Source organism: Phocoena sinus, chromosome 11 (assembly GCF_008692025.1).
Source record: "Phocoena sinus isolate mPhoSin1 chromosome 11, mPhoSin1.pri, whole genome shotgun sequence".
In the NCBI taxonomy this organism is placed as follows: Eukaryota; Metazoa; Chordata; class Mammalia; order Artiodactyla; family Phocoenidae; genus Phocoena; species Phocoena sinus.
The window spans coordinates 46,895,872-46,915,411 of record NC_045773.1 but is presented as its reverse complement, the minus strand read 5'-3'; the positions used below and the strand labels follow the sequence as shown (position 1 = coordinate 46,915,411).

The 19,540-nt window shown below is 42.2% G+C and overlaps 1 protein-coding gene across 1 annotated transcript in view; it reads right to left on the bottom strand.

Annotated features, from left to right (window-relative positions):
• Positions 1 to 6,267, bottom strand: part of TOPAZ1 (testis and ovary specific PAZ domain containing 1) — a 65,977-nt gene extending 59,710 nt beyond the window's left edge. The window contains 3 exon segments of the mRNA XM_032649025.1: positions 3,010 to 5,473; positions 5,918 to 6,062; positions 6,064 to 6,267. Of these exon segments, the coding sequence (XP_032504916.1) occupies positions 3,010 to 5,473; positions 5,918 to 6,062; positions 6,064 to 6,267 (2,813 nt within the window).
• Between the last annotated feature and the right edge of the window lie 13,273 nt (positions 6,268 to 19,540).

Here is a 19,540-nt window from a genome sequence, read left to right as displayed (position 1 = left end):
TATTCTAACATAACTTAAATACCTTACAAATAAACTCAGGTTTGTCTACCTGTTTTACTAATAAGAGGTAGTCCAGAGCTTCTGACAATTTCTGGGCATAGCCCTCCCATCTTCAATTTCTATTTCTGTAAAACAGAAACTCATTCTAACAGGTTTCAACCTCTCAGTGTCGTAGAGTGAGGAAACAGTAATGTACTAATTAGCAACTGATTGGTAAAAGGGAGAGAGCTAACATTAGAAATTATGTTTTAAGCTTCATCTAGTTCTAGAACCATTAACAATTTTCTGTATAACTATTAGCAGACCCTCTGGTGATCATGCGTCCATTTTTCCCTGTTAAGGTTTATCCTAGCACTGTGGATGACTGTAAAACTGGTATTTCCAGTGCAGAAAAATGAAAATATTAAAATAACTACTGAGGAAATTTTAAAGTTTATTTAAAAACCAAAACTTCAGAAGCAGGGATGAAAGAAAAAGAAGAGCTAAAAACAAGTATAATTGGTACTCCTGCCATAAAAGGAAATGAAGTTACAATAATAGAAAAATTATCTGAAGTAAATTTGATTCTTGGTTTGTCTTTTTTTTTTTTTTTTGCGGTACGCGGCCCTCTCACTGTTGTGGCCTCTCCCGTTGTGGAGCACAGGCTCTGGACGCGCAGGCTCAGCGGCCATGGCTCACGGGCCCAGCCTCTCGGCGGCATGTGGGATCTTCCCGGACCAGGGCACGAACCTGTACCCCCTGCATCGGCAGACGGACCCTCAACCACTGCACCACCAGGGAAGCACAGGAACTAATTTCTTGTTGTAAAGAAGTATATTGATTCAGCAGTTCCTTTAGTTTCACTTCAGTCCCTCCTTCCCCAAGTTAAACGTAAGTAAAATTAAATGTTTACTAAAAAGTGGCATGATCCAACTTTTCTGAAATTATATCCACATGTATGCCTAGACAGGCATACAAATTTTGAGTAATTAATTTGTTATTTTGGGTGGTGAGATTCCCTCCCTCTTACACTTTTAATATAATGAACACGTATCATTTTTATAAAATCAGCCATTATCCTAAGAAAGAAAAAAAAATATAAAAAACAAACTTTATGCCCAGTTTACAACATTTCTCTCTTTCTACCTTCAACTGCAGTTCACTGTCAACATCTTGTTAGCTAACAGAGATGTTTGCCTTTGAAAGAGTTAAAAGCACCTTTAATTAACTACCTTTTATTGAGCTCTTACTATTCACTCAGTATTACACCAAAACCTTTCCCATCCCTTCATTGATTAATCCTCACGACCTTGAGAGGCAAGTACCTTCCCTTTTTACAGATAAGGTAAAATATCAACAATTTGCCTACAAGGTGACAGGGCTATTAGGGAAAGGAAAAGATTCAAAACCCTAGGTCAGACTATAAAGGTTAAGTTCTTGACCACTAATTTTAAACTAAGATAGTTCAAATCCAGATTCTGTTACTAGCAGTGTGAATCTGGACAACTGACAACTTGTCATCTTCATTTTTTCCACCTCAAAATGGGCAGATTACCATCCTCATTATGGACGGTTTTAAAAAATAACAGATAAAGCTCTTGGTCCTTCCTTTGGGATATAGAAAGTACTCTATTTGGTGATAAGTTACAAGTTATTGTCACACTGAGAACATCAAGAAGAATGTAATATCACAAAGTAACTAAAATTTATGAATACCAGACAAATTTAAGTCATGTACTATTGAATCTTAGTGGAAAGTGTTTATGTTTCGAGTCTGTTCACAGAACATTCCAATATTCCAGTACTGTAACATACAAATATAAATTAGAGCTTAAGGAATTATAAAAATTTAGTAAAATATGACATAATAGTAAATAAAATTTAGGCCAATCAGATAGGTTAATTTCCCGAACAAGAAGGTTATTACTTGGCTCCATTTAAAGTTGATTCAGGCAAACTCACTCTCTTTGGGGGCTAAGTCATCATTTAAAACCATCAACTTAGATGGATCTAGAGACTGTCATACAGAGTGAAGTCAGAAAGAGAAAACCAAATATCGTATATTAACGCATATATGTGGAACCCAGAAAAATGGTCCAGATGAACCGGTTTTCAGGGCAGAAACAGAGACACAGATGTAGAGAACAAATGTATGGACACCAAGGGGGGAAAGTGGTGGTGCTGGGGGGTTGGTGGTGTGATGAATTGGGCGATTGGGATTGACATGTATACACTAATATGTATAAAATGGATAACTAATAAGAATCTGCTGTATAAATAAATAAATAAAATTCTAAAATTAAAAACAAAATAAATAAAAATTCTACTATTTATGGCAAAAAAAAAAGAATCACCTTTACTTGCTTTTAACCAAGATGCCTATTCTATCCTTGCTGATATTAAAGCAACATTTACTCAAAAAATAATAATAATAAATTAAAAAAAATAAAACCATCACCTTAAAAGTAAAACCATGAAAAAAAATTCGTCCTTTTCCCCTCTGAATATGAGTTTAACTTTTGATTCGACTTTCAAGTTCTAATTCAAATAAACTTTTCCAAGGCTTCTCTGGTCACTGAAAAATGGATTTTTTGTTTAACAAGGAAGCCACAGAAAATGGGTTAAAATACATAGCACTGTTCTTAATACGTAACTTGGTTGAAATAAAAGTGTATCTGTGTATTTACAATTATTAAAAAACTATGAAAATAAATTTGACTTTTGAAAGAAGCAATCTCACTAATTTAAAAAGCCACTTTATAAACCACCATTTAAAATTCTGAACAGTTAATCTGCTCCATTATAATTTCAAATATATATAATTGTTTTATTTTGATTCTAAGTTTCAGCATTAATGACATTTCCAGGTCTTAGCAATTACACACTATATTACATTTAATAAATAACTGGGTTAAAAAAATAATGGAGCGTCAACGATCACTGAATAAATTAGTGACACCTAAGAGTAGAAAGTGCTTTTGAAACCTGCAACAATAATCTGTACCAAAAGGCATACTTGAATATGCATACCTCAAGTCATCACTTGGTTCTTTTTTTTCTGGAAGTTCCATGTGCTTGGAGTCTCTTGACTGGTGCTCTTCAGCAACATTGGGCTCCTGGCTTATCACGGGAACCTCGGAAGTAAATGAGAGCTCCCCTTCATTGGAGACTCCAAAGAGGTCTGGGTCATCTTGAATTACATCAATTAAGAGGACATCATCTTCATATGCTTTAAGAATATCTGGAAACCCCACTTCAATTTCTGAAACGTTCTCAGCCATTTTTCTACCACTAACTTCAGAGAAAACTGCTTTGAATCTTTCTTGTTCACTAGAGCAGAAGGCGGGACTTTTCTTTATACACCCAGGATCACAAGAAATAGTATTATTTTCAACTGTGAGAGAAACAGCTTCCTTATTAGAAACAATATTGCCTGGTTTAGAGATGTGGTTAGATGGTTTATTATCATTACCTTGCTTTAAAAAGCTTGGAGAAATAATACCGGAACTCTTACTGCAGTATGAGTCAGAACCAGCTTGCACTGGAACTACACTATTTTGTATGCTCAAAGATTGAGGTCCTGAAGTTACTGTGGTGACATTTTCTTTAGTCCTATTCGGCCTTACCTCTGCTCCAGATAAACTGTCAAGAAGTTCTAGGGGACTATATACTTCTCTCTCTGATGACTTGCCATGTATTTTTCTTTTTTCTGTTTTGTTCTTAAGTAAGGGAATTTTAAAATTAGTCAGCCGTCCTGTGTTCAATATCTTAATCAAGTCTGGAACAACCAGTGTTTGCTTAGCAATGCATGCTTTTCGATGAATAGTTTTGCCTGTAGAGCTATTTGCTTCCTGGCCATCCTGGGAAGCCACTGTCAAATTCAGCTTTGTTAAATTCCCTCTATCTTTTTTTTTACTTCCTGTTAAGTTTTGAGTCACATTAGTTAATGGAGTATCTTCAATAGTATTAGAAACTACCTCTGACGCACTTCTGCTTAGTTTCTCTGACTTCATTTTTTTATTATCATTGATGATAGGTTCCTTTATAACCATTAAAGTAGGTTCCACTGTAGAGACTGAAGATAAACAATTTAAATTAGAATCCAATTTCTCTCTACTTGAAGATTCACTGCTTGTTTCTGTTAGAGAACTTTGTAGCATCAATTTGGAATCAGTTAAATGAGTTTGATTTGTTTGGTGTTTAAGAAAATCAACTTGCCTAAAACTTTCCTGAGACCCAGGAAGAAAGTTATTTGACTGTGGCAAGGAAGCCTTTTTCCAACACTGGGCAGATATTCTAGCACACGAATAACAAGGCCAAGTTCTTTTGCCAGTCATTGGTATTGCTCTTTGACAGCTAAATTTAGATTCTTCAGCTTCATTCTTCAAGTCTTCCCTCGAAGCTCTCTTTTCAATAGGATGGCAATCGCTAGGTGACTTCACTATTGAGTTTTTCATCCACTTAAAATACTCCTCTGGATCCATCCTTTTACATCCTAAAGGCTCTGAAGCATTCTTTTTTTCTTCTTTTGAAAGTGGCTCAAGAGTTTTCTGAAACATAGGATTTACATGGTGTTCATGACTTGTTTTTTTCCCTGTTTCTGGAAGACTTAATAAATGATCCATTGGTGACAGCGTGTTGTTGTTTACTTTTCTAAAAACTTCTAAAGGACTTTTTTTAGCCTCTAAAGTCTCTGTTTCTTTACCTTCAGCACCTGTTCTGTTTTCTTGTAACACCAGCTCAGATTTGTTATACACATTAGAGAATCTCATCTTAATGACCATTTCATCTCCTTTTTCAGACACCTTCATCCTTTTTCTGGGTTTTCTCCCAACACTGCTCTCCTCTAATGAATGTTTATTTTTTTCACTTTGAAGGCAGGAAAGCAAGTCCTTATTTTTACTTTGGTATGAGTCATTTTCTTCAAGTAATAACTGATTTACTCCCATTAAGTTTTCTTCAGTTTGTAAAAGCTGAGGAATATTATTTGTGTCACTCTTATCTCCAAGACTCCTAGGGTTTTCTTTCTTTAACTCTGAGGAATTTTCTGGTACATGCATATATCCACCATCAGGTTTATATGCAAGGTTATTTTCATCATTACAACTCTTGGAATGGGGGAAACAACTGCAATCACGTAATCTTAAAATGCAATTATTTTCTACTCCAGGTGACAAGCTGTTACAAGAATATTTTGGAGTATTCTTGTACAGTTCATCTTGGAATTCAACCTTACTATTTTGTGTAGCCTTATTTTCAGTTATTTTGAGAGGTGGCTGTTCTAAGCTTTTAAATTTTTTAATTCGAATTCTTCTTTTAATACCTTTTACCAAACTTTCCTTACCCAAAGACTGCAAGAAAGCCGTACTTTGAAATTCACTGCATTCCACTGTTTGGAAAGATTCCGAACTGGTTAATGATTCCTTTCTTACCAGGTCAATCCCTGGCTGTGGATCATCACTTGAGGCTTCAGTAACTTTTCTTTTTTCCTTGGCTGAACAAAACAACAAAACATACCAGAAAAGATTTTACATTGAGGAGGAAAAAGCAATATCACTTAAAAAAAAAAAATTGTGAAGCCATCCATTTTTATTTCCCTGAATAGCTGTATGAAAACATACATTTGTTTTTAAATCAAAGACCTAATTTCTATTAAGGTCCTGTATAAATTCTAAGACAGCTGAATAACCTCTAGCATCATGATTTCATACAAGCCAAAGTGAATCACTAGCAGGAATTCCTTTTACAGAACTTCTGAGCAAGGGATCCTAACAGGACAAACACCTTTTAAGCGAATTCCTGTTTTTTTCTCTCCGGGTCAACCGTGTGTATCAGTAAAGCCCATGTAGATGCAAGTGAAACACCAGTGGTAAAACACGGGTGCAGGAGAAGGGGTGCAAAGGCTAGAAAGGGAGTGACCCCTGCGTGGCTTCCTTACTGTGTCTTCCTGATTGCAAGGGGAGCTCCGCCTCCTTCGCTGCTTCGAAGCCCGGCCGGTCCGACGGGTCTGAAGAGCCCACCTGGTCCCCCGGCCCCTCCACTCGCCGCCTCGCTGAGGCCTTCCCAGCTCCGAACGCCCTCACCCGACTTGTCACTTTCTACCTCTTCTCGCCCAGACGCCCGGGCCACCATGCCCCTCTTTTGCCTGCTCTCTTCGCGCCCCCCGGCCTCACGGCCACAGCCTCCCGCCTCGCCTGGTCCCGGCCGCCTGCCTCTCTTCCTCGGGCCTCGCGCGTCGCCTTTACGCCCCGGGGCCGTCGCTGGGCCCGACACCCGCGGCTGCCGCATCCGCCCCGGGCCGCCCGTACTGCCCACCGAGGCCCGCCACGCCCGCTGGCAGGAGCCCACCGGCCACCCAAAAGCTACTTCGTCTGCCAGGCACCCGCCGCCCTAAGCCCCGCCCCGCCGCGCCCAGCCGCCAAGACCCTGGGACCGGAAGCGGAAGTGGGGTCCGCGATGCCTGCCTGGGCAGGCGCAGCAAGGCCCAACGGGCGGAAGGGACCTCGAGGCTTTGCAGCTGGCCTCTCCGCCGTTCGTTGCGGGGCGTGGGGGTGGAGCCTTCCAGCAGGCCGGACTCTCCCAAGGTTACCTCTGGCGCCTGTTTGCTCGCAAAAACCGAGTGGCTTCTAACTCCTCCCCAAGTCTCTTGTGGGGGGGGTCCCTTTCCATATGCCTTCCTGCCATCCTATACGCACCTCAAACTTCAGTTATGCAAAACTGACCTTGTCTTTCATCACGGGCTTGCTCCTCTTGTGTTGGTGGATGTGCCACCGTCTACCCAGTTGTCTAAGTCAGAAACCTAGCAACCATCAGATACCCTTCTTTCCACTTCATCCCTCGCATTCACGTTTCCTTAGGTCCGCTTGATTCGACTTCAGTGTTTGTCAGCCACTCGCCTATGGCTCTGGTTTGCAGACTCGGACCTACTGTGTTCAACCTCCTAGATTTTATTCGTGCCTCCATCCTTGTGCTTTTTCAGTCAGCTTCCACCTGCCGCCAGGCCATGCCCTTCCAATGAAAGGATATCTTGGCATTTCCCAGCTTGACCTTTCATGAACCTCCTTTGCTCAAAGACTGAAACTAACAGAAAGTCCAAACTCTTCATTGTGGTACTTGTGGCTCTTTCTGATATGGCCCCTGAATTGTTGATTTTGTCTCTTACTGCCACTGTAGGGGAGAAGGTGTGCTTCAGTGGAAATCTATGCACAGGAGTCACCCTTCTGCATTATCTGATTCTGATTCTACGGAGATACTTTACAACTATATAGTTGTAAATGAAGTGGTAGCATTGCAAATAATGGTCTATAGATATGCAAATTCTCTCCTACAGAAGTTCAGTGGACTTCCCACTCCTTGTGGAAGAAGCCAGTGTTTGCCTCCATTTGCACATTCATTTCAATATTCCTGGTCTATTAAACGTGTCTGTTCTTTGGACTCACCCTTTGAGTGGTTATTATAAAATCTGCCTGATGGGAGAAACAAAATCTTTAACATGTTCATTTTTACATCTATATGACAGTCATGATTTTGAAACTGAGCAGGACCCTGCGGGGCCCTCCTGCTTACAAAAGGCTTTCTGTTTCTCCATTTCTTGTTTTATAGGCTTCCCTGAGTTCCAAAAGGGCAGATTCAGACAGTTACTAATTAGGGAAGTAAGGGAATGTAGAAACAAAGGGGAAACAGTAGTGCAAGAAACAATAGTGCATTGATAAAGCACAGTCTTAATTCCTCCTCAAGGGATATACAGAACAATCTGATATCTTTGAGTTCTACAGGAACTAAGTAGCCCACCCAGGTAGAGGATGGTAACTTCAGACTGAGCACAAGCACATAGACCCCATAGACCCCAGACTAGTTTGAACCAGAAGACTGATGATTAAGATTCCTGAAACACCAGCCTGTTACTTCACCACCAACCAATCAGAAGAAAGTCATGCATCCTGCAGTCCTCACCCCTAAATGTTGCTTTTAAAAACTCTTCCCTGAAGACCATCAGAGATTTTGGCTCTTTTTGCAGCATGAGCTGCCTGTACTCCTTGCTTGGTGCCCTGCAAATAAATGCTGTACTTTCCTTCACTACAACATGGTGTCAGTAAATTGGCTTTGCTGTGCTGTGGGTGAGCAGACTCAAGTTCAGTAACAATTTTAATTGGGGCAGGGGTGCTATCTTTTAACACCACACATACCCTTGCCTGCCTGCACTTAAACCACATTGGAATACTACTGAAGTTCCCTAGATTCCATATGATCCATCATGCTGATAGGGATAGAGTAGGATAGTTACACAGGTAGCTTTAGAAATCCCGTTAGGGGATTATAGATAGAGAAGGAACTTTGGGAGACCATAGTAAGTTAATGACCACGCAAGAAAGTAATCAGAACATTGTGAAACAAGACAGGCCTGCTTAACAATGAAACCATGCAATAAAAGCGTTGCAGGAAGGGGGACCCCTGCCAGGGCCCAAGCGCGGGCTCTTGTCTAACACTTGGAAATGAGTTGTCCGAAGAGACACACGTGCTGACAAAGCAAGAGACTTTATCGGGAAGGGGTGCCCAGGTGGAGAGCAGGAAGGTAAGGAACTCAGGAGAACTGCTCTGCCATGTGGCTCACAGTCTCAGGTTTTATGGTGATGGGATTAGTTTCTGGGTTGTCTCTGGCCAACCATTCTGACTCAGCGTCCTTTCTGGTGGTGGGCACATCGCTCAGCCAAGATGGATTCCAGTGAGGATTCTGGGAGGTTGGTAGGACATGTGGACTGGAGTCTCCTCTCTCCTTTTGACCTTTCCCATATTCTTCTGGTTGGTGGTGGCTTGTTAGTTCCGTGTTCATTACCAGGATCTCCTGTCCTAAAATAACTCATGCAAACTGTTACAGTCTTTACCTGGCCAGGGTGGGCAGTTTCAGTCAGTGTTTCCCCTAACAAAAGCACAGAGATATGCCCCAGGACATTAAGTGAAAAAATGAGACCTGCATCCTGCTAGTCGAGGTCAGCAAGATAATGATCCTTAGGACATGCACCTCTGCACATACCAAGGACAGGAATAGAGGGGAAAGGTAACATTCCAAAGTAGAAGACCCTCATTATACTGAAACCTGAGATGATTTAACATATTTTACTGTATGTTACCACTCTTATGCTGATTTGAATAGCCCCATGACATGAAGGAGGAGCTAATGATGTAAGTCTGCTGTCTACTCAAAGAATGAGGAAGAAGGTGGTCTTCTCCCCCTCCCCGCTTTTCCTTGGATTATAAAAATGTAGCCCACTTAATTATCAGGGCAGAACTCTCTTGCCTGCCTGCTTGTATCCTTCACAAGCATCCTATACTAATCCATCCTATACTAATAAATCCACAAGCATCCTATACTAACAGATCCACTTCTTACCACTTGGTTCCTCACTGAATTCCTTCTGTGCTGAGACATAAAGAACCTGAGCTTCATTAAGTCCTGAGATGAATTGTTCAATGCCTGTGTTTTGCTGAAAGCCTTACTTTCGGTTTCAAGGTTCATAGGATTAGCTGGCAAAATAACCACTCTACACTCAGTTAAACAAGAATTTAGAGTTTATTGAATTAACAAATTGCATTATACTAATTAAGAAAAGAATAGTATAACTAACTAAGAGAGAATAGTAAAGACAGAGGTTTATACATCTCCGAATTGGGGAAGCACCTACATCCAGGTCCAAGCAATACTGGGAAGCCCCTTGAACAGCAATCTGGAGTCCCAGTTGGGAAGGTCCTGGTGGTGCGTCCACCCCACGGGTAAGACTTCAGTTTGCCACTCGAAGGAGCAGAGCTTTTAGCACCAGGCCGCAGGCTGATAACAATCAGCCTACGTGCAAATTTGCAGCTCTGGGAAGTTTTGGAAATGTTCTTGATTCCGGGGGCTGGCCAGACCCTCAAGGGGTCCCATGACTGACTCTATCTTATCTAGTGGTTTATGATGTGTGCTGGTGCCACCCTGCTGGCCTGGGTGTAGCTCAGCAGTTGGGCATGAAGCTAGCTTTAGCATCATTGTCCCGTCAGTGAGAGGCCTGGTGCCGCCTCTGAAGCCTGAACAAGACTACTTTACTAGCTTCCCCAACAGTCTGCCTCTCTACATGCTGGTCCTGGAAATTCTTCCTTTGCTTGTCTGCTTGGTGAAGTACATTTTCCCCTCCAAGATTCAGTGCAAGGATCACCCCTCAAGGAAGCTTCCCGCTTAACTTTCTCCTTACACTTGGAGGGGTCAGGTGTTTCTGCCTGCAAACTCATCACTTTCAACTGTTTACTTGTATGTCCCCCTCAGGGCAGGCACCTTATTTTTTCTTTTTTTCTGGCTGTGTTGGGTCTTCATTGTTATGCCCAGGCTTTCTCTAGTTGCAGGAAGTGGGGGCTACTCTTCGTTGCGGTGTGCGGCCTTCTCATTGCGGTGGCTTATTTTGTTGTGGAGCATGGGCTGTAGGCGCGCAGGCTTCAGTAGTTGTGGCTCGCGGACTCTAGAGCACAGGCTCAGTAGTTGCAGCACAGGGGCTTAGTTTTTCCGTGGCATGTGGGATCTTCCTGGACCAGGGATTGAACCCACCACCAGGAGTCCAGCTTCCTTGGTCCCCTGCATTGGCAGGCGGATTCTTAACCACTGAGCCGTCAGGGAAGTTCTGGTACCTTCTTTTAATCTGTGCATTTTGTGCGTTTAAAGAGGAAGTTGGTGATCTTGAACACAATGTGTGTTATGTGTTCAAGGATGGTAGGTATGGTGCAGAGAGTGTGAGTACTGTGGCAGTTTGGATGAGTGGAATATCCTTAGGAGCTTCTAGAAAATAGAACTTAGGTAAAGGAGGTGTAAAAGATCTAGAAACTTTGTTTCTTTCTGCTTGTGAATACCTCCAGTGAAAGGGAAGACAGATTAAGAATAACAGAATTTAGAAAAAGTTATTTTATGGATTTCAGGCTACATGCTCATTCCAAGTTCACTTTGTGCCTCAGTTTCCTCATCTGTAAAATGAAATAAGAGCACCTCCTGAAGGAAACCAGAATATGTCATCCCAAGCTATGCCTCTTTGACATAAACATTTTTTTGAGCTGAAGGCAATTAAGCAGCAGGAAATGCAGGAAAAACTCTCTACCCTCCCTCAATTCTGTGTGCAGGCAAGATATAAATTCTCCATTACTGGAGATGACTCTAGCCTCTTATCAGCTTGGAGATGGCACTAGAGGAATCTGCAAATAAAACTTACTCTATTAGTTTCCTCCCATATGTTTACCTTCTTGCAATTTGCCACCCTTAGACACCTAAAACTGCTTTCCTTTGTCCTGTAATTGCTATACAAGTTTATTGTTCCTTGTAGAAGCTGCTATAGGAGGTGGAGTTCTAAGGAGTTCTCCTGAGAATTAAATGTGCTAATATTTGTAAAGCGCTTAGAACAATGCCTAGCAGATTGTAAACGACAACTAGATTTGTTAAATAAAAACCTCTATATTGAAAGATAAATCCTATATAATTCTGACATTTACTACCTTCAAAATAAATATTGTTACTAAGGTCTTGGTAACATAAAAATAAAAATTCAAGAGTCCAGCTTCCCTGGTCTTAATAAAAACAGAGGGTCTTAAGGTGGGCTATAGGCCCAGGAATTTAAAGACTTAAGCCTGTAACTGTTGAGCAATGCATAAAAGAGAAATGGGAAGAGCTTAGTAGCATAGGAAATTGCAAAATCAAGCTCCCTGAGTGTTCTGAATAAGAAAATTATAATCTTTATTACAGGTTTAAAATTCCTCATACCAAACTGCTTTCACTGAAAACTTGAGGAGATTAGGTGTGTTTATACAAGTTTTCTTCTGTGAAATGATGATCATAATCCTACCATTGTGCTTGGCAGTGTCTGGAAAGGGCAGGCACAGTTGTTTATCAGAAAAGACTCAATCTTCCTGCTGGCAGATCTCATACGCTTGCGAGTCCAGAATCCATCTCTTGCTGGGCAGGCTCACTGGGGTGTAGCTTCAGCCAGGTGCCTTGAGGTCCCTTTACCCTCCATCCTCAGAGTAGCAGTGTCTTTCTGTTTTTACTGATCTCTCATCAAACCCTGTTTGTTTTCTCAATTCTTCTACCCCTGCATTACATCCCTCTGTTTACGATACTTAAAGTAATTTTTTTTCTTGGTAAGAGAACCCCTCTGTAACTAAAAGTGAGGATGAAGGAACAAAGGGGATAAAAGGAAAGACTTCTGTTCTGCCATAATGGCAGGAAATGTTCTTTTGCCATCTTGAAATAAATGTCTAAATAATGCAAGGATAACCATTGTCTTCTCCCAAGACATGGTCACTTTTCTTTCTCCTAAGTATTTCCAATATTTTCACCAGGGGTAGCTTCTTATTTGAATTTAGATTGTGAATCTTCCATCCAGGAATATCACCGAATCTTATATTCAGCAGAGAATAACATATTGGAACGTTTTAAATGTAAGAAAAACAAATCTATAATCCTGTTTTACCTCTAGGGGGGAAAAGCATCAAAGATTTCAGAACTGGCCAGTGGGTCCCAAATATTTTACTTCAGATATTAAAGCCCGGACTTGGAAACTCAATTGACTTTCTGTCCACTAGAGGGCCCCAGATCCAGAGCAGCCGAGGATGACGCACCGCTCTTTACTCTGGCTCCAGGAACTCCATGCTCTTTACGAGCCTTTGATTGTGTCATTGAGTCAGATGAAGTCAATTACTCAATGTAATAAGTCCAAAATGGAACACAATGGGAATTTGTCAGCAGAACAGGACCTCGGAAATCGTCCAGTCTCACCTCTTCATTTTACTACTGTGAGGCAGGGGAAGCTAAGTAATTTAAAAGGGCTGTGAATCCGTCATTTCCTAAGTGTTTCCGCTGCTTGCTGCTGAGTTGCCCACACTTCCAAGTGGCCATTCTTCGGGAGACAGTCACGTCTGGTCTGACAGAGAGCAAGGCAAGCACAAATTTATTCTCTTGCTTCTGCATGGGGCTGCGCACCTGTCCAAGGATGTTTGTGGTGCATGTGCCCGTGTTCCAGCATCTCTGTAAGCTTGTATTTATGCCTCTCAAATTTTCTAGTTGAATTAGAGCCAACATTGTAGTCTATTATATCATTTTTGGAGGAGGGAATTCCCATTTCACTTTCCAATATGGGAAAACCTCAGAGAGGAGGGGGCTCTGCCGGTAGCTATGTCAAAATCAAGCTGACCAACGGATAGAGTGGATGGTTGTCTAAATGGTTTGATTTGAAGTGTGACAGGGAAGTTTTCCTCCTTTTTACCCTTTTTCCCACTCAAGGAAAAACATGTATGTGTTTACATATACACTGATGACTTCATATCTCCAGCCCAATGTCCTGGTTCGAAGCCTCTTGTCCATGCCTTTGATCGAGTGGCTGGGATAAACACTTCCTTGCAGGGTTCGACTCATTTAGCAGAGAGCAGTCACCAAGAGTTTTCCCCTGCTGCCCCAGGGATTCCTCCAGTGTTCCACAGCAGACAGCTGGCTTCATTCAGGGCATGGGCAACTAGAAAGTGCAGTGATGTTAGCATGCCTGGAGAAACTCTCAGCCAGCAGGGGTGGGGAGCTAGTGGAAAAAATGCTCCTGCCTGCTGCCCTTCAGGCAGATGATCCTGGGGGCATTTGGTGTATTTTCTCAGGTATCTCTGAAGATTTGAGCCATCATCGCACATGGCGGCTACCTTGATAGCACACCTTTTTTTAAAAAAATTAATTTTTATTGAAGTATAGTTGATTTACAATGTTGTGTTAGTTTCTGCTGTACAGCAAGGTGAATCAGTTATGTATATATATATCCATAGATTTAGATTGAATTTAGATTCTTTTCCCATATAGGTCATTACAGAGTATTGAGTAGAGTTCCCTGTGCTATACAGTAGGTCCTTATTAGCTATCTATTTTATATATAGCAGTGGATAGCACACCTTTTTATTGGCCTCTCTTCCATCCTGGTCTCACTCTCCCTATTCTTACCACTGGCCCCTGCATCTCCTAAATAAACGACTTACACATAGGTCCTCACCTTGGGCTCTGTCCCAGCTAAGATAATATCTAACTGACATTTTAAATTCATGTGCCCCAAATATAACCCTTGATTCCCCCACTTTTCCCATAGCTTCATCAGCTCAGTAAATGACAACTCTATAATTTTAGTTACTCGGGTCAAAAACCTTAGACTCATTCTGGGATCCTCTCTCTCACTGGCCCACTTCTCCACCCCCATCCAATCATCAGCAAACTCGGTCTGCTTTCCTTAAAAACATCCCAAATCTCACCATTTCTCATCATCTCCAACACTTCTGTCCCCTAGTTCGGCCACCATCTTTCTTGACAAACTACTGTAAAAAACCTAACTTATTCCCCTACTTCTAATTTTGCCCCACTATTCTTCACACGGTAGTCAAGTTGATTCAGTAAAATGCAAGTTGTCTCTGCCTCCAAATCCTCCACTGGGTACCCGTCCCGTTTAAAATAAAATCCCAAGTCCTTCTGATGTTCCACAGGCTCTGCATAATCATATCCCTGGCATCCCTTTGCCCTAATATTTGATCACCTTCTTCTTCCTTGTGATGCTCTAACCCACTGGTCTTCTCATTGTCACTTCAACATGCTAAGTGTGTTCTCTCCTTGGGGCTTTTGTATTTGCTTTCCCCCTGCCTGGAGTGTCTCTTCCCACCGGAATCGATCAGCTCCACGCCCTGACTTCCTCACATCTCTGCTGAAACGTTTCTGTGGAAAGAGACTCTCCCTGACCAAGCCAAATAAAAAACACATCTGGACTTAGCAAGGAAAGACTTCTGTTCAAAAGGATTATTGCAAGGGGGGAAAGAGACTTACAATGAAGAGAACACTGTGACCATAAGATCTACAAGTGCCTCCAGAGTTGGGCAAAAAGTTTTTTTTTTTTTTTTTTTTTTTTGCGGTACGCGGGCCTCTCACTGTTGTGGCCTCTACCGTTGCGGAGCACAGGCTCCGGACGCGCAGGCTCAGCGGCCATGGCTCACGGGCTCAGCCGCTCCGCGGCACGTGGGATCTTCCTGGACCGGGGCACGAACCTGCGTCCCCTGCATCAGCAGGCGGACCTCAACCACTGCGCCACCAGGGAAGCCCTAAGTTTATTTTTTAATTGAAGTATAGTTCATTTACTGTAACTTAAACATACATAATATTCATTGAGTATTTTCTATGTGTCAGGTACTGTTCTAAGTTGTTTATATTCACTATATCATTTAACTTTATGAGATAGTTAATAGTATTGTTATCTCCATTTCACAGATGGGAAAATTATACTAAAAGCGGATGAGCGCTTGGATTCTTGGGAAACAGCAGAAACACAGTAAATATCAAAGAGATAGGAAATCACTGTATGTACAATGTATACACACAGTACCATGATTTATATACACAGTTCAAAGATGAATGATCTAGGGACTTCCCTGGTGGTCCAGTGGGTAAGACTCTGTGCTCCCAATGCAGGGAGCCTGGGTTCGATCCCTGGTCAGGGAACCAGATCCTGCATGCATGCCGCAACTAAGAAGCCCGCATGCCACAACTAAGAAGCCCGCATGCCACAACTAAGCCCCAGGGCAGCCAAAATAAATAAGTAAGTAAGTAAATATTAAAGAAAAAAATGAATGATCTAAATCACCAAAAAAACTTAATATGGACAGGTGCTTTGCAATATACTTAAATATTTCAATCCAAATGATCTTTAATTCAGTATTCTAATGAATAAACTTCAATTTTCTAAAGAATGCTCTTGTCTCTACTGGCCACATGTAACACGTGGAGCAGTTGAAAGGTAGGTGGTACAACTGAGAAGATGAACTTTTAATTTATTTATTTTTATTTTATTTTATTTTACTTTTTACTGAAGTATAGTTATTTTACAATGCTGTGTTAGTTTCAGGTGTCCAGCAAAGTGATTCAGTTATACATATATCTATATCTACATATCTCTCTATATATCTATTCTTTTTCAGATTCTTTTCCCTTATAGGTTATTACAAAATATTGAGTAGAGTTCCCTGTGCTATGCAGTAGGTCCTTGTTGATGACCTCTTTTATATATATTAGTGTGTATTTGTTAATCCCAAACTCCTAATCTACCCCTCCCCACCTTTCCCCTTTGGTAACCATAAGTTTGTTTCCTATGTCTGTGGGTCTTCTTTTGAACTTTTAGTTTTATATCATCCTCATTAATATAATTTAAATTTTAAAATAAGAATAGAATAAATAAATAAAATAAGAATAAGGTAGTAGTGTAGTTCATACACTGGGAAAGTACATCATTTCACATATTACACATAAACACATCGCTGATCTAGTCGGTGTCAATGGATTGATTCCAAGAGATTATTTACAGAGAGGAGTAAATAAAGCTAGAATCAACCAGGTTTGGGGTAGTGGGATGACAGGGTGGCGTGATCGGATAGATCGGAGAATGTCTGACCCTGAGGCCAGCCTGTTCTCAGGGGGGATCGTGTGCTGGCTCAGGGTGAGGGAGGTCCACAGTTCAGGAAGCTAAAGGGAGGAGAGAAGCTTAACCAAACTTTGGTAGACAAGCATTTTGTTACAATTGATCAGTGGGGACAAACAGTTCATTTAATTATGCGGCAAAGAAAGGGAATTTTGAGAGTCCGGCCTTGTCATGGATAAATAAGAGGCACCTGGGTGTCTTATCTCAGTTATGGCGGAAAAGGTGGTTCTTTGCCGTTAGCAGTTTTCTGGAACACAAAGGGTGGAGTGGGTGGGATTTCCTTAACCTTCCCTGCTCTGTAGGATCGCAGGGCTTAGGTAAACTTCAACATTGGCACCACTCGAAGATGGGATATTCCTCCCAGGCACTTCCCTGGTTTCATTCTCCTCCTGGCACTTCCAACACGTGCCATATGGTGTGCTTGTTCATTGTCGGTCTGTTCCAGCCCGCAGCTGGAGCAGGGTCTTCCTCCATGCCCTGCTGTATCCCTCCTGCTGAAAATAGTGCCTGGCCCAGAGTACACGTTGGTTGGATGCATGGGGCCTGAAATCTCCTTTTTGAGCAGTTGTGGAATGGTGGGACTGTCAGAGTCGAGGCTCAGGAAGGCTGATCTGGAAGAGCTGAGCATGCAGGAAGGAGGTAACCAAGCAGAGGGCCCTCTCCACAGCCATTACGTTAGAGCGAAACACTAGAAAAGCAAGTGGCAGGTTCAAGAGACCCCGAGGAAGAACAATTCCTCTTCGAGAGACAAGAGAGTGTCTTATTGATCTCTCTTCTCCCGGCACCCAGCGTGATGCCTGGCCACCGGTCGAGCCTTAGAAGTAACAGTCAGTTGACGTTTATGGTGGCTCAAATGGATATTCAAGGGAGAGAGCTGCCGCTCTGCTGAATCCTTTCCCTTTGTGAGGAGATATTTTCTGACATAAGCCCAGCAAGCGTGGCTTCCAGGAAACCACTTGGGGAGTTTGATCTGGACTCCATCCAGTTGGGAGACCCAGAACTGAGGCCTGACTAAAGGTTCACTAAAGTGAACCACAACTGGAGCCTGACACCCTGCTACCCAGAAAATCCAGAGTGGGAAAGAGCTGACTCTCTGCCTTGGAGCCAGTAGGCTGGCCAGGTGGGGACGGGTCTGCACTCCTAGAACCAGTCTGGGCGGGAGACTGGACAGCATCCACCGTGCACCAGATGGGACCATACTGGGGAGAGCTGACATGAGGGAGTCTTGGTCATGTCTAGTAGGGTCAGCTCATAGGATGGGGTGTCCTCAGGAGAAGGAGGCTGGGTGCCCGGTGGCTAAGGAAAGAGTTTCAAGGACTACCTGGAAAATAGATGCACCTGCTCAGGTTCAGGGACAAGAGGAGGCTCTGCTGAGCCCATGAGAGATGACTTTGACCACTGCTTCTCTCTGAGACAACTAGCAAGGGAGAAAAAGCAAAGGGGGATAGGAAAAGCAGTGAGCTGGAAAAGAGGAGCAAGGAGAAAGGGGATCCCTCTTCCCATTGGAGACTTTCATCTGGGAGCAGGAATGAGCTGAGAGGGGAGACAGTGCAGAGCTAACTGACAACCACGGTTGTCGAGACCAAGACCATCGCGAGGGACTAGACACTTTAATTTCCGTGATCAAGATTATCTATGGCTGAGAGCAACAGAGGACTATCTGTGAGTGACAAGAACATTCTCATCCTGCCCAAGTCTTCACCGAAGCTTAGGAGAATATTACTCCTCACTATAGGAAGTCTGAAGGGACAGAGGAAAACACAAAAATAGCTGTGGTCCCACACCTACGTAGCGCTTGCTCAATACAGGTTATACATTTGTTAAAGAATCACGATCTGAGTGTGCTCTATGTGGGACATGGTGTTTAATATCCCCCTACCAGCCCTACAAGGAAGGGCTTGTTGTCACTGCAGGATGCTTGATCAGGACACTGAGGCTCAGAGGGGTGACCTCTCAGTGGGTTGGAGCAGGGCGGAGATTCACGCCTGCATTGCCCATCAAGTTCATCACTGAATCACAAGCCTCCCTTGAATGTATTTCTCTAGTGCTTAAGCCATCCACGCATTTTATCTTTATGGTCATGCCATGAAGTGGGCCAGTGCATGGTGACAGGCCCAATTTTGCAAAGGAAAATGATTTGGGGAGAATCAGTATTGCTCACGGCCACTGGCTCTGTGGCCAGGTTTTGGATTCTTGCTCTCTGCTGGGCCTTCTGCATTTCTCTAGGGTGCCTTTCAGATATTAACTTTTGCTACACCTTGAAAGTTACGCTTGGAGACAATTTTCTATTCACTTTAACTTTTTAAAAAATTGTGAAATGCAGCACACATACAGAAACGTATTTAGAAATGCAGCACACATACAGAAAAGTATTTGGAACACGTGTTCAGCTTAAGTGAAGGTCTGGGTAACCACCATCAGTTCAAGAAGCAACATTTCAGCGCCCTAGATACCCCATGTGCCTTGAACACAGCCCTGCCTCTTCAAGCAAAGATAGTCACCATCCTGTGTTTTACAGCATCTTCTTGATCTGCTTTTACTGTTTCGTTCCCTATGTGTATGTCTCTAAACACTATAGCGTCGCCTGCTTTTCAACTTTATACTAACCGAGTTGTAATGATGTATTCTTTTGCGTCTACTTTTTACTCAACGTTGTTTTAAAAGTTCATCTGTACTGTTCCATGTAACTCCAGGCTTTTTTCATTGCTGTATAATAAACTTCATTGTATGACCATACCAAAGTTATTGAATCCATTTATTATTGGATAGTAGGTTATTTCCAGTTTTGAACAGTTACAGACAAGACTATGTTTCTGTATGTGCACATATGAACACGTTTTCTAGGGTGTTGTGGAATTTCTGGGTCATGGGCTGTGGCCATGGCAATATATATGCTGTAGCTCATGCTGGCCCGTGAAGCCAAACATTACATTTTCAGGAATTTTGTAATTAACACAGCTCTTATTAAAAACTAAATTATATAAACTTGCAATTAATTATATTTCTAAAAAAGACTCATCACTTCCTAGTTTTTACACCATGGAAATCAGCAAACACTATAAATTAGGGCTTTG